Raw genomic sequence first — 15,886 nt, forward strand, 5'->3', positions numbered from 1 at the left:
TTGGAGGCGTGCATGGCCATGCAGTCGTGGGTGAACGAGGAGTACAGGAGAGGGCTCAGAATGCACACTTGTGGGGCCCCAGTGTTGAGGATCAGCGGGGTGGAGATGTTGTTACCTACCCTCACCACCTGGGGGTGGCCCGCCAGGAAGTCCAGTACCCAGTTGTACAGGGCGGTGTCGAGACCCAGGGTCTCGAGCTTGATGACGAGTTTGGAGGATACTATGGTGTTAAATGCAGAGCTGTAGTCGATGAACAGCATTCTCACATAGGTATTCCTCTTGTCCAGATGAGTTAGGGCAGTGTGGTTGATTTTGCATCGTCTGTGGACCTACTGGGGCATAAGCAAATTGGAGTGGGTCTAGGGTGTCAGGTAGGGTGGAGGTGGTATGGTCCTTGACTCGTCTCTCAAAGCACTTCATGATGACGGAAGTGAGTGCTACGGGGCGGTAGTCATTTAGCTCTGTTACCTTAGCTTTCTTGGGAACAGGAACAATGGTGGTCCTCTTGAAGAATGTGGGAACAGCTGACTGAGATAAGGATTGATTGAATATGTCCGTAAACACACCAGCCAGCTGGTCTGCGCATGCTCTGAGGACGCGGCTGGGGATGCCGTCTGGGCCTGCAGCCTTGCGAGGATTAACAGGTTTAAATGTTTTACTCACGTCAGCTGTCTTGAAGGAGAGTCCACAGGTTTTGGTAGCGGGCCGTGTCAGTGGCACTGTATTGTCCTCAAAGCGAGCAAAGAAGTTGTTTAGTCTGTCTGGGAGCAAGACATCCTGGTCCGCGACGGGGATGGTTTTCTTTTTGTAATCCGTGATTGACTGTAGACCCTGCCACATACCTCTTGTGTCTGAGCCGTTGAATTGCGACTCTACTTTGTCTCTATACTGACGCTTAGCTTGTTTGATTGCCTTGCGGAGGGAATAGCTACACTGTTTGTATTCGGTCATGTTTCCGGTCACCTTGCCCTGGTTAAAAGCAGTGGTTTGCGCTTTCAGTTTCGCGCGAATGCTGCCATCAATCCACGGTTTCTGATTGGGAAATGTTTTAATCTTTGCTGTGGGTACGACATCGCCAATGCACTTGCTAATGAACCCGCTCACCGAATCAGTGTATTCGTCAATGTTGTTGTTTGACGCAATGCGGAACATATCCCAAGCCACGTGATCGAAGCAATCTTGAAGCGTGGAATCAGATTGGTCGGACCAGCGTTGAACAGACCTGAGAGCGGGAGCTTCCTGTTTTAGTTTCTGTCTATAGGCTGGAAGCAACAAAATGGAGTCGTGGTCAGCTTTTCCGAAAGGAGGGCGGGGGGGCCTTATATGCGTCGCGGAAGTTAGAATAACAATGTTCCAGGGTTTTACCAGCCCTGGTAGCACAATCGAGATGCTGATAGAATTTATGGAGTCTTGTTTTCAGATGAGCCTTGTTAAAATCCCCAGCTACAGTGAAAGCAGCCTCAGGATATGTGCTTTCCAGTTTACAGAGAGTCAAATAATGTTCGTTCAGGGCCATCGATGTGTCTGCTTGGGGGGAAATATATGCGGCTGTGATTATAATCGAAGAGAATAATCTTGGTAGATAATGAGGTCGACATTTGATTTTGAGGAATTCTAAGTCAGGTGAACAGAGGGACTTGATGAGTTCCTGTATTTGTTATGATCACACCACGTCTTGTTAATCATAAGGCATACCTCTTCTTACCAGAAAGATGTTTGTTTCTGTCGGCGCGATGCGTGAAGAAACCAGCTGGCTGTACCGACTCCGATAGCGTGTCTCAAGTGAGCCATGTTTCCGTGAAGCAAAGAACATTACAGTCTCTGATGTCTTTCTGGAATGCTACTCTTGCTCGGAATTCATCAACCTTGTTGTCAAGAGACTGGACATTGGCGAGTAGTATGCTCGGGAGCGGTGCGCGATTTGCCCGTCTCCGGAGCCTGACCAGAAGACCGCTTCGTCTGCCCCTTTTACGGCGTCGTTGTACTGGTTCGCCGGCTGAGATCCGATCCATTGTCCGGGGTGGTGTTTCCTCCGACACATTGGTGCGGCTGGCTTCCCGGTTGGATGTGCGTTGTGTCAAGAAGCAGTGCGGCTAGGTTGGGTTGTGTTTCGGAGGACGCATGGCTCTCAACCCTTGCCTCTCCCGAGTCTGTACGGGAGTTGCAGCGATGAGACAAGACTGTAACTACTACCAATTGGCGAGAGAAAAGAAAAATAGAGATTGCTAAGGCAAACACCGCCATGTTTAGTTTTGCCCAGCCTAGGTCGAGGCACAGACACGGTCTCAATGGGGATAGCTGAGCTGACAACACTGACTGTGCTAGTGGCAGACTCCACAAAGCTGGCATCCTGGTTAACAGCCTGCTGCCTGGCCTGCACTCTATTTAATTGTGGAGCTAGGGGAGTTAGAGCCCTGTCTATGTTCGTAGATAAGATGAGAGCACCCCTCCAGCTAGGATGGAGTCCGTCAGTCCTCAACAGGTTAGGCTTGGTCCTGTTTGTGTGTGAGTCCCAGAAAGAGGGCCAATTATCTACAAATTCTATCTTTTGGAGGGGCATAAAACAGTTTTCAACCAGCGATTGAGTTGTGAGACTCTGCTGTAGAGCTCATCACTCTCCCTAACTGGGAGGGTGCCGGAGACAATTACTCGACGCCGACACATCTTTCTAGCTGATTTACACACTGAAGCTATGTTGCGCTTGGTGACCTCTGACTGTTTCATCCAAACATCGTTGGTGCCGACGTGGATAACAATATCCCTATACTCTCTACACTCGCAAGTTTTAGATTTAGCCAGTACCATCTTCAGATTAGCCTTAACGTCGGTAGCCCTGCCCCCTGTACAAAGTGTATGATCGCTGGATGTGATGAGGCCGGGTAATGGAGTCGGCAATGGGTGTTCAATTTGTCAGAGCTAATGGTGGGAGGCCTCGGCGTCTCAGACCCCGTAACGGGAGGAGTAGAGACCAGAGAAGGCTCGGCCTCTGACGCCGACTCGCTGCTTAATGGGGAGAACCGATTTAATGTTTCTATTGGCTGAATGAGCGACACCGGTTGAGCATTCTTACAGCATTTCCCTCCAGAAACCATGAGAAAGTTGTCCGGCTGCGGGGACTGTGCGAGGGGATTTATACTACTATCTGTACTTACTGGTGGCACAAATGCTGTTTCATCCTTTCCTACACTGAAATTACCCTTGCCTAACGATTGCGTCTGAAGCTGGGCTTGCAGCACAGCTATCCTCGCCGTAAGGCAATTGTTCTCCTGTATATTATGAGTGCAGCGACTGCAATCAGAAGGCATCATGTTAATGTTACTACTTAGCTTCGGCTGGTGGAGGTCAAGACGAACCACGTCCAGATAAAGCATCCCGAATGAAAAAGTTGAATGAAAAAAAGTTGAGCGAGGGAAAAACTAAAAATATAAACCGTAATTAAAAAGTATAAACCGGGGGGGATAGGAGGGACGCTATGTGCGACTGACGTGTTTTCCGTTTGCTCCCGTGGTACTCGGAAAGTTTATGTGAATTTTGCAGCAGAACCGTATTTATTTTCAAATATTAATTTGGTGATCCCTTTCCGTAAAAATCAAGACTACTTTGCTTCCGAATATCAGCATGTCGACCAAACATAAGGCCAAAAGCATGACTTTGAGAAAACCCGGCCTACAAGACCCGCTCTCTTCACTGCCCTCTCCTGAGTCTGAGAGCCCGGGGGCGCACACTTTACCCGGGGAGCGGCTTGGCCTGGCGGCGCTGAAATTAACATTCTCTAGGCCATCAAACTGAGATAGTTGATTGATCCAGTGAAGTATTGCAATACTGGACAATATTTTGTATGAAGTCTGCCCAAATGTGCCAGATTGGTCAATTGATACATTTTCAAGTACATAACTATAGAAAACATACAAAAATGACATGGTAATACAAAATGTAAGTTTACATACTCCCACGAATGTCATACATGATAGCTCATTAGCTTATACACTACCTTTTACACATCTAGATGGCCGGGTTGCGTGGGTGTGGAGCCAGAGACATCAGGGGTTCAAACTGTAGCACCCAGTTCCTACATTTGAATCTAAAAATGGATTTTATCAAACAAATCTATGCTACATTTTTATCTCTGGGACCCTCAGGATGACACATCAGAGCAAGATTACTTTATGTAAGTACATTATTTACCTTCAGAGGTGTATGTATCAAACTAGTTGCAGTGATGCATTTTTTGTTGTTGTTGTGCACTCTCCTCAAACTATAGTATGGTATTTCTGCACTGTAATAGCTACTGTAAATTGGACAGTTCAGTTAGATTAACAAGAATTGAAGCTTTCTGCCCATATAAAACATGTCTATGCCCTGGGAAATATTCTTGTTACTTACAACGTCATGCTAATCACATTAGCGCACTTAAGCTCAACCGTCCCGGTAGAGGGACACCGATGAGAAAGTGAATTGATAATTTCCAAACATTTAGGTCAGTTGTATTCTGCTTTGTAATCTATTAACAGCAAGGGTTACTTAAATAGGTGCAATATGTTTTATTTATGCATTTGCAATATTCAATTCATACCCACAAAACATATAAATAAAAGCATTCACTGTGAAAGTTGAGACATGTAAGACCCTTCATATGGGGGTAGTGTACAAAATATTAGGAACACTTTCCAAATATTGAGTTGCACCCCCTTTTGCTCTCAGAACAGCCTCAATTCGTTGGGAAGGGACTCTACAAGGTGCTGAAAGCGTTCCAAAGGGATGCTGGCTCATGTTGATTCCAATGCTACCCACGGGTTAAAACCATGGGTTAAAGTTATGTATAGTAACCCTAGGTGTAAAATAGTAAATAATGGCTACATCTCAGAAAGTTTTAAACTATCCAGAGGAGTAAAACAAGGTTGTCCACTATCGGCATATCTATTTATTATTGCCATAGAAATGTTAGCTGTTAAGATTAGATCAAACAATAATATTAAGGGATTAGAAATCCGTGGCTTAAAAACTAAGGCGTCAGTGTTCACTGATGATTCATGTTTTCTTTTAAATCCACAATTAGCGTCACTCCACGGCCTCATAGAGGATCTAGATACTTTTGCGTGTGTTACGTATTGGATCACTAAAAAAATGCAAATTTTACATTACCATGTAGTTTACCAATTAAATGGTCTGACGGAGATTTGGACATACTCAGTATACAAATCCCAATGATCTCACTCCAATACATTTTTATAGAAAGTTAGCAAAAATAGATAAGATCTTGCTACCATGGAAAGGAAAATACCTGTCTATTTGTAGAAAAATCACCCTGATTAACTCTTTAGTCATATCACAGTTTACCTATTTGCTTATGGTTTTGCCTACACCTAGTGACCTGCTTTTTAAATTATATGAACAAAAAATATTCAATTTTATTTGTAACGGCAAGCCATATAAAATTAAAAGGGCCTATTTGTATAACGAATATGGATTCGGAGGGCAAAAAGTATTAAATATTAAAGCCTTAGACCTCTCACTAAAGGCATCAGTCATACAAAAGTTATACTTAAATCCAAACTGGTTCTCTAGTAATTTGTTACGAATGTCTCATCCTATGTTCAAGAAGGGCCTTTTTCCCTTTATTCAGATTACACCTGCTCACTTTCAGGTGTTTGAAATGGAAATAATCTCCAAAATATCTTTATTTTTTAAACAAGCCTTAGAAAGTTGGTTGCAATATCAGTTTAATCCTCCTGAAAAGACAGAACAAATAATACAACAAATATTGTGGTTAAATTCAAATATACTAATTGATTTTAAAAAACTGTATTTTTCGAAGACATTTTTTAAAAAAGGTATCATTTTAGTGAATGATATCATAAATAGGAATGGTGGAGTTATGTCACACATGCAGCTAACACAGACATATGGAAATGTCTGCTCTACCCAAAATTACAACCAATTAATTGCAGCATTACCACAAAAACGGAAGAGGCAAGTAGAAGGGGGAAAAAAGTAAGGAACTTGTATGTCGGCCCTGTATTAAAGAACAGAATTGGTTAAAGAAAAGTGTGATAAATAAATTGCCATAAATAAATTGCCATAAATTGCAAAAGAGATTTTCGATGTACCCATTCCATGGCACATGGTTTATGAATTGATACGCAAAACAACGCTGGATTCAAAACTTCGAATTTTTCAATTTAAATTACTATACAAAATTCTTGCAACTAATAGAATGTTATATATATGGGGGATACAATCTTCCCAGCTCTGCAGATTCTGCTGTGAGCAGGCAGAGTCATTAGATCATTTATTTTGGTATTGTCCATATGTAGCTCATTTTTGGTCACAGGTCCAAGGAATGGCTGAAGAATTGCAACATTTGCCTAGAACTAACGCTACAGATAGCAATACTGGGTGATTTGAAAAGCCATAGTCAATCAATCAATATAATAATTATTTTAGCAAAAATGTTTATTTTTAATTTACAATCTGCAGAAGCTATGAGAATAGAAAGTTTCAATTATTTTGTGAAGCATCACAGCACAGTTGAAAAAAATATGGCAAATCGAAATCCAAAATGGATGATGTTGAGATATAGATGGGAGGGGTTTAATGGAGCTGAAAGGTTGGACTAATAACAAGATAAGCAATGTAAAACATACGGGGTCTGTAAAATGTATATAGGTTCAGAACTTTGGTGAAATAGCACAGTTACAAATATATGGCAAATAGAAATCAAACTGGATGGACATCAGAAATAGAGGAAGGACTAAGAACAAACAAGAGAGAACTGTTGTAAAGTAGACTGTCAGTAAAATGTGTATAAGATGTATAAATTGAAGGTAAAAGCCGAAGTGTTTATTAGTTTACTTCAATTGGGGGAAGGGTGGTAGGGTTTGCGGGGAATAATAATAAAGGTATATTCTTTTAAAAAGTATGTCTATATAGGTATGTTAACCCACTGTTCCTAGGCCGTCATTGAAAATAAGAATTTGTTCTTAACTGACTTGCCTAGTTAAATGAAGGTAAAAAAATAGATCAAAAAATAATTATATATATATATATGTGTATATGTATGCATGCGTGTATGGATATACAGTGCCTTGCAAAAGTATTCGGGCCCCCTTGAACTTTGCGACCTTTTGCCACAGTTTAGGCTTCAAACATAAAGATATAAAACTGTATTTTTTTGTGAAGAATCAACAACAAGTGGGACACAATCATGAAGTGGAACGACATTTATTGGATATTTCAAACTGTTTTAACAAATCAAAAACGGAAAAATTGGGCGTGCAAAATTATTCAGCCCCCTTAAGTTAATACTTTGTAGCGCCACCTTTTGCTGCGATTACAGCTGTAAGTCGCTTGGGGTATGTCTCTATCAGTTTTGCACATAGAGAGACTGACATTTTTTCCAGTTCCTCCTTGCAAAACAGCTCGAGCTCAGTGAGGTTGGATGGAGAGCATTTGTGAACAGCAGTTTTCAGTTCTTTCCACAGATTCTCGATTGGATTCAGGTCTGGACTTTGACTTGGCCATTCTAACACCTGGATATGTTTATTTTTTAACCATTCCATTGTAGATTTTGCTTTATGTTTTGGATCATTGTCTTGTTGGAAGACAAATCTCCGTCCCAGTCTCAGGTCTTTTTTTTTTTATTTTTTATTTTTATATTTTTTTTAACCTTTATTTAACCAGGCAAGTCAGTTAAGAACACATTCTTATTTTCAATGACGGCCTGGGAACAGTGGGTTAACTGCCTGTTCAGGGGCAGAACGACAGATTTGTACCTTGTCAGCTCGGGGGTTTGAACTCACAACCTTCCGGTTACTAGTCCAACGCTCTAACCACTAGGCTACCCTGCCGCCCCAGACTCCATCAGGTTTTCTTCCAGAATGGTCCTGTATTTGGCTCCATCCATCTTCCCATCAATTTTAACCATCTTCCCTGTCCCTGCTGAAGAAAAGCAGGCCCAAACCATGATGCTGCCACCACCATGTTTGACAGTGGGGATGGTGTGTTCAGGGTGATGAGCTGTGTTGCTTTTACGCCAAACATAACGTTTTGCATTGTTGCCAAAAAGTTCAATTTGGGTTTCATCTGACCAGAGCACCTTCTTCCACATGTTTGGTGTGTCTCCCAGGTGGCTTGTGGCAAACTTTAAACAACACTTTTTATGGATATCTTTAAGAAATGGCTTTCTTCTTGCCACTCTTCCATAAAGGCCAGATTTGTGCAATATACGACTGATTGTTGTCCTATGGACAGAGTCTCCCACCTCAGCTGTAGATCTCTGCAGTTCATCCAGAGTGATCATGGGCCTCTTGGCTGCATCTCTGATCAGTCTTCTCCTTGTATGAGCTGAAAGTTTAGAGGGACGGCCAGGTCTTGGTAGATTTGCAGTGGTCTGATACTCCTTCCATTTCAATATTATCGCTTGCACAGTGCTCCTTGGGATGTTTAAAGCTTGGGAAATCTTTTTGTATCCAAATCCGGCTTTAAACTTCTTCACAACAGTATCTCGAACCTGCCTGGTGTGTTCCTTGTTCTTCATGATGCTCTCTGCGCTTTTAATGGACCTCTGAGACTATCACAGTGCAGGTGCATTTATACAGAGACTTGATTACACACAGGTGGATTGTATTTATCATCATTAGTCATTTAGGTCAACATTGGATCATTCAGAGATCCTCACTGAACTTCTGGAGAGAGTTTGCTGCACTGAAAGTAAAGGGGCTGAATAATTTTGCACGCCCAATTTTTCAGTATTTGATTTGTTAAAAAAGTTTGAAATATCCAATAAATGTCGTTCCACTTCATGATTGTGTCCCACTTGTTGTTGATTCTTCACAAAAAAATACAGTTTTATATCTTTATGTTTGAAGCCTGAAATGTGGCAAAAGGTCGCAAAGTTCAAGGGGGCCGAATACTTTTGCAAGGCACTGTATGTAATGATTCAATCTGTCAGCAAATATTACGTTTGTGTCTAGATAGATAGATGTCATGGCTCACGCAATGTTAACATCTGACACATACACACACACATTAATGGGCATTGCCTGTGCTGCATTTCACTACAAGGTATTTAACAGCACTGCCAAGCAGTCAGACTTTTAAAGTGCTTCCCAGAGAGAGCAATGGAGCCATCTGATGTCCATACTTGGAGAGGAAGCATAGCTACTATGGTATGTAATAAATGCCAGCACTACATGAAGTCTGTTACTATTAAAATAACACATGTAAGATGCTGAACAACATTACAAAAACACAAAATTCTAAGTCAGAGAAGATTCCTGTGTATATTTTCCAATGGTGCAAAGTACTTAAAGTAAAAAATACTTGAAAAAAAGTACTACTTAAGTCGTTTTTTGGGGTATCTGTACTTTCCTATTTATATTTTTGACAACTTTTACTTTTATTCACTACATTCCGAAAGAAAAGTATGTACTTTTTACTCCATACATCTTTCCTGAAACTCAAAAGTACTCGTTACATTTTGAATACTTAGCAAGACAGGAAATGGTCCAATATACGCAGGTATCAAGAGAACATCCCTGGTCATCCCCTGCCTCTGATCTAGCGGACTCACTAAACACACATGCTTCGTTTGAAAATGATGTCTGAGTGTTGGTGTGCCCCTGGCTATCCATAAATACATTTTTTTTTTAAACAAGAAAATGGTCTGCTTTGCTTAATATAAGGATTTTTAAATGATTTATACTTTTACTAAAGTATATTTTAACAATTACTTTTACTCTCGATAATGAATTATATTTCAAACCAAATACTTTTAGACTTCTACTCAAGTAATATTTTACTGGGTGACTTTCACTTTTGCTTGAGTCAATTTATGTTAAACTATCTTTACTTTTACTTTAGTCTCGTATGACAATTGGGTACTTTTCCCACCGCTGATATTTTATGGGCGTAGCCCAGTCGCATGTTTTCGCAGCAAATGATATGACGTTGCCGTTTCCATGTTTTTGTCAAGCTTGGACAGCGCATTCCTTGAAACTGTGGACCATAAACGGTATGTAAGGGCCCAAAATATCGAGATACCAACGATGCAACTTGAATTTTAAAACAAGCTATGGAAATATTTTACACATTCTAAACAATCAATAAAATGTATAATACTGGTCATCTTTGCTAGCGGAACTGTCATTTGGAGTGGAAAACAGCGAGCCGATTAGCGCGCTAGCTAGCTAGCTAGCGTTACTGCTGCTTGAGGTCGCGCCATTTAGTTAAGCTAAATTGTGTTTTGGTTAGCAACTGCAATTATGACTAAGAATTTTGCTAGATAGCTTAGCTTTATTGTTTATATATCGGTAACTTAACTAATGCAAGTAAGTTAGCTAACTCGTAGTTGGCCATTTAGTAGCCAGCATTAGCTGCTAGTTGACGTGTTGCAACAGCTGGTTAACAGGCTAGCTAACGTTACCCTTTAACCTAAGAAGCTAAATTGCAAAGTTTCTACTTTTTGCCAAATGATGCACAGGTAAAACTAAAAACACTTTTGCTAGGTTGGGAAATGATAGCTGTCGTGTACAGAGTAGTAGCCATTCAGTTTGTGGGGGCGGGTGTCAAAAGAGAGTTGTTATTATCTGATGCACATAATGTCAGTCAACGTTACATTTACAAATTCACCAGAGGGGGATTGCCATACCTATGCACGTAATTGATCTCCTAGAATATATAGTATACCTAGCTAAAAACACGCATGTCTCCAAAGTGAACACCTGTAATTCTTTACCATAATAATACCAACACTGTGTTTTCTTTCAGATCTTTAACTCCAACTTGGCCAGCCAGGTGTTGTAGACAGTGTGGTGTGGCGTCAGTGCACCCCAGCCTGGGTGCAATGTTCCTCAGCTCCACATGAGCTCTACTATGTGGTACATCATGCAATCTATTCAAAGTAAATATTCCCTGTCCGAGCGGCTCATCCGCACCATTGCTGCCATACGCTCTTTCCCACACGACAATGTGGAGGATCTTATTCGAAGGGTAGGTTGGCTGGTTGGCTTATCTTTGAACTGTAGAGATGAAATGTTAACACGAACACCACTGTACTTATATAATTTGTTGTGTCCCAGAGTTGACTTTTTTGTAGTAAAATAACTCCCTCAACCTCACATTCTCTCTGCACATTTTTAATTGTGTCAATGTTTTGTAGTTTCATAGCTATCTTTTAACTATGCCACAATTTTGAGTGCCTGATGTTATTCAGTTGAATATGACTTGTTGTGTCTGGTATCAGTATCTATTCATATTTTGCATACGGTTGAAAATGACATAATTGCATGTCTACCTTCAGGGAGCTGACGTGAACCGTATGCACGGAACTCTGAAGCCCTTGCACTGTGCCTGTATGGTGGCGGATGCCGACTGTGTCGAGTTGTTGTTGGAGAAAGGAGCAGAGGTATGTATGGTGGCATGGTTTTAACTCTCACTCATCCAACTTTAACTTTGTTTGAAAATATTTAGCTACTTGCTTAGCCTGTGGTGTTATGTTGTAATGTTCAACAAAAAAAAGTTTAACATCCTGAGGAAATATATATTTTTTGTTTTTATATTGTACATGCTGCAGGCATCGATACATCTACCCTGCTCTTGATTACTCCCACTTGAATCCCCTTCACCTGAATCTCAGAAAATAATAGTGGATCTCTTGTCTTTGAACTTAGGTCTATAATAGCTACTATTTGTAAAATGTACCATGCTCTCTCTCCCTTTCTCAAATGGACTAACAAAGTTTTATTGTATTCTTTGAATCCCTACCTGTCTTCTCAGGTGAATGCCCTGGACGGCTACAACCGCACAGCGCTGCACTACGCAGCAGAGAAGGACGAGGGCTGTGTGGAACTCCTCCTAGAGTACGGGGCCCAGCCCAATGCATTGGACGGCAACAAGGACACCCCGCTACACTGGGCGGCCTTCAAGGACAACCCTGAGTGCGTCAGGGCTCTGCTGGAGAGCAATGCCTGCCCCAACGCACGGGACTACAACAATGACACTCCGTTAAGCTGGGCCGCCATGAAAGGCAACCTAGAGAGTGTGAGGGTTCTGTTAGAATACGGAGGCCAGGTCCATGTTACTAACCTAAAAGGCCAGACACCCATCTCTCGCCTGGTGGCCCTACTTGCCAGGGGCCTGGGGGCAGAGCAGGAGGAGGAGTGTCTGGAGCTGCTGTATAAGGCAGCGGGGAGGTTTGAGATCCGCCGGGCAGATGGTACCTTACCCAGGGAGCTCAGTAAGGATCCCCAGCTCCTGGCCAAGCTGACCAGTATGGTGGCTGAAGCACCGACGCTACGCGCGCTGTCACGGTGTGCTGTCAGACAGAGCCTGGGGGTGAGATTCCTCCCCACTGCAGTCAAAGAGCTGCCTTTACCAGAGTCGGTCAAAGAGTACTTACTGCTGAGAGACTGAACTTACAGGGGGTGGGACTAGAGGTGACAGGATGTTTAATCACTATCAATCGTATTCAGACTGGAAATCTGTGCTTAGCTCAAATTAGCTCAGAGTTGCACGCACCTATTTAACAGTTTATGATGCATATATTCTGACAACCGTAATGAGGAATGATGTTGATTCTAGATAGTATGAGGTGTTGTAGGCAGTCCAAAAGGTCACAATGAGAAGGAAGTATTTAGTTCTTATGTGGTTGTGTGTGTAAAATTTGAGTGATTCGCTTTTTCTCAGTGCTTCCCTCTCCGTCAGTGGGTCTGCAGAATCAGCCTTGCAATCCCAAAAAACATAGTGTAAAATATGGAATTGCATTTCATTCAATGTTGCATTTCATAATAACTGAGTATAATCACTTCATGTTACAAAATAATAAAAAATTGTAGATTACAATTAAAATCACTAATATATTATAGAGATCAGTGTGCTGGGTAATGTTGTTACATAATGTTGATTAACAGATATGTGACTGTTATACACAATCATCTGTATCATATAGCACTTCCTGGCAGGATTGGGGTCAATTCTGAATAAAGTTTCGAATTGGTGTTTAATTCCATTCTTGAATTTGAATTGGCCACACCCCACAGGAAGCAGAATTTGAAATTGAATTGAAATTCAAATGGGTCATTTATTGCATACATCATTCTGCACATGTTTATTTTGACATGTATGGTTACCAATACTATATTTAAAACTCATTATCCTTCAAAGCGTTTAATATAATTACAGTGGTTTGGAATATTGTAAGATCATTTTGAAGGTTGTCTATAATAATTCATATTCACTTACATGTTATTAGATTAAAATAAAAATGTTTTCCAGAATGCATTAGCTCAACCACTCAGAACATCTCATGACAAAAATACAAACATCTGTGAGTTATAATAAAGCAAATATTTGAAATGGTATCTGTATTCTTCAGTAATAGGTGGCAGATGCTTCTGGCAAAATATTTGTCAAAGGAATGAAACTTGATATTTCATATCTAAGTTTGAATTGGTTTTTAATTGAATTCTACTTTAATTCAAATTCTGCTTCCTGTCGTGTGTGGCGAATTCAAATTTCAATTTGTGTGGCGAATTTCAATTCAATTCAGAAATTCTGTATTGACCCCAACCCTGCATCCTGGACTAAATATATGGGTATTGCCAGCTGGTCAAATATATGTGTCAAAATGTGATTTGCTATTTGTGTTAGCTATACACTGTACCTTTTTCCATTCAAAAATGTGTATGTTGGCTTATTTTAGTTGAGGTATGCTGATGTACAGCCAACTATAGATATTTTTTCTATAGAACCTAGGTAAACTTTTATTTTAGAATTTTTACATCAGGATTTTCCATTTTTTGGTCCAAAACTTTGTGCACCACAGATTTAAATGTGACCATAAACAATGTAACCAGCAAACCATATAAAGGTATTTTTCAAAATTGTTTATTTTAGGCAAAAGCTTTCAGTAATTGTAGAAATTGTCATAGTGGCATGAATTTGGATGTTTAAAAAAAAATTGTATTTAAAATATATAAACTATAGAAGCTTTGACCAATGTACTTTAGTTTGTAGTGACACATTTTTGACAGTTGTTTAATGTGTTTGTTTCTGTTTGCTTGTTTGCCAGGTGTGTACATGCATAACATTGATAGTTCATTTGGTTCTCTTAGACACCAATGTAAACCTATAAAGTGAATTTTTCTGTTAAATAATGAAAAAAAAAAAAAAGTAAACGCCTTCCCTTATACTATGTACCGCCTTGCTCTTGTTTTTATGTTATTTTAGTTTAGACACCAAAACTCCTGTAGGGATATTGGCAACAACTTATCATGTGCATGTGGTTTCATCACATGCAATTTTGAATTTGTCCAGCAGGAGTCTTTAGTCTGCAACAGTGCCTTCAGAAAGTATTCATACCCTTTGACTTATTCCACATTTTGTTGTGTTAGCCTGAAATCCAAATTTATAAAAAATTATAAAAAGATTCTCACCCATCTACGCAATAACCCATAATCACAAAGTGAAAACATGTTTTTAGAAATGTTTGCTAATTTATTGTATGTAAAAATACATGTAAAAATACATGTCTCATATACATAAGTATTCACACCCCTGAGTCAATACATGTTAGAATCAAATTTGGCAGTGATTACAGCTGTGAGTCTTTCTGGGTAACGCTCTAAGAACTTTGCACACCTGGATTGTACAATATTTGCACATTATTCTTTTAATATATTTTTGAGCTCTGTCAAGTTGCTAAATGACCATTTTCAAGTCTTCCCATAGATTTTCAAGCCAATTTATGTACAAATGGTAACTAGGCCACTCAGGAACATTCAATGTTATCTTGTTAAGCAACTCCAGTGTATATTTGGCCTTGTGTTTTAGGTTATTGTCCTGCTGAAAGGTTAATTTGTCTCCCAGTGTCTGTTGGAAAGCAGAATGAACTAGGTTTTCCTCTAGGATTTTGCCTGTGCTTAACTCTATTTAGTTTATTTTTATCATAAAAAAACTTCCTAGTCTTTGCCAATGACAAGCATACACAACATGATGCAGTCACCACTATGCTTGAAAATATAGAGAGTGGTACTCAGTGATGTGTTGTGTTGGATTTGCCCCAAACATAACGATTTATATTCAGGACATTTCTTTGCCAATTTTTTTGCAGTCTTACTTTAGTTCCTTATTGCAAACAGGATACATGTTTTGAAGTATTTGGATTTTGTACAAGCTTCCCTTTCTCTCTGTCATTTATGTTAGTATGTTGTTAATCCATCCTCAATTTTCTCTAATTCCAGCCATTAAACTCTGTAACTGTTTTAAAGTCACCATTGGCCTCATGGTAAAATCCCTGAGTGGTTTCCTTCCACATTGCAACTGAGTTAAGAAGGACGCCTGTATATTTGTGACTGCGTGTATTGATACACCATCCAAAGTGTAATTAATTACTTCACCGTGCTCAATGTCAGCTTTTAAAAAAATGTAATTTTGTATCTTTCAATAGGTGCCCTTCTTTGGCAAGGCATTGGAAAACCTCCCTGGTCTTTGTGATTGAATCTGTGTTGGAAATGCACTGCTTGACTGAGGGACCTTACAGATAATTGTATGTGTGGGGTACAGAGATAAGGTAGTCATTCTAAAATCATGTTGAACACTATTATTGCACACAGAATGAGTCTATGCAATTTTTACTCCTGAACTTATTTAGGCTTGTCATAACAAAGGGGTTGAATACTTATTGACTCAAGACATTTCAGCTTTATATTTTTAATTAATTTGTAAACATGTCTAAAAACAATTCAATTTTGACATTATGGGATTACAATTAACAACATTGCTGTGTTGGCCAGTGACACAACATCTCAATTTAATCTATTTAAAATTCAGGCTGTAACACAACAGAATGTGGAAAATGTCAAGGAAGGGGTGTGAATACTTTCTAAAG

The 15,886-nt window shown here is 40.1% G+C and overlaps 1 protein-coding gene across 1 annotated transcript; it reads left to right on the plus strand.

Moving 5' to 3' along the window:
• The first annotated feature begins 9,879 nt into the window (after window positions 1-9,879).
• Window positions 9,880-14,193, plus strand: asb8 (ankyrin repeat and SOCS box containing 8). Its single transcript, XM_020459101.2, has 4 exons — window positions 9,880-10,012; window positions 10,768-10,989; window positions 11,300-11,404; window positions 11,776-14,193. The coding sequence occupies exons 2-4, from the start codon at window positions 10,861-10,863 to the stop codon at window positions 12,409-12,411; spliced, it is 870 nt and encodes a 289-aa protein (XP_020314690.1). The 5' UTR covers window positions 9,880-10,012; window positions 10,768-10,860; the 3' UTR covers window positions 12,412-14,193.
• Window positions 14,194-15,886: the final 1,693 nt, after the last annotated feature.

This window comes from Oncorhynchus kisutch, linkage group LG24 (genome assembly GCF_002021735.2).
Source record: "Oncorhynchus kisutch isolate 150728-3 linkage group LG24, Okis_V2, whole genome shotgun sequence".
NCBI classification, from domain to species: Eukaryota; Metazoa; Chordata; class Actinopteri; order Salmoniformes; family Salmonidae; genus Oncorhynchus; species Oncorhynchus kisutch.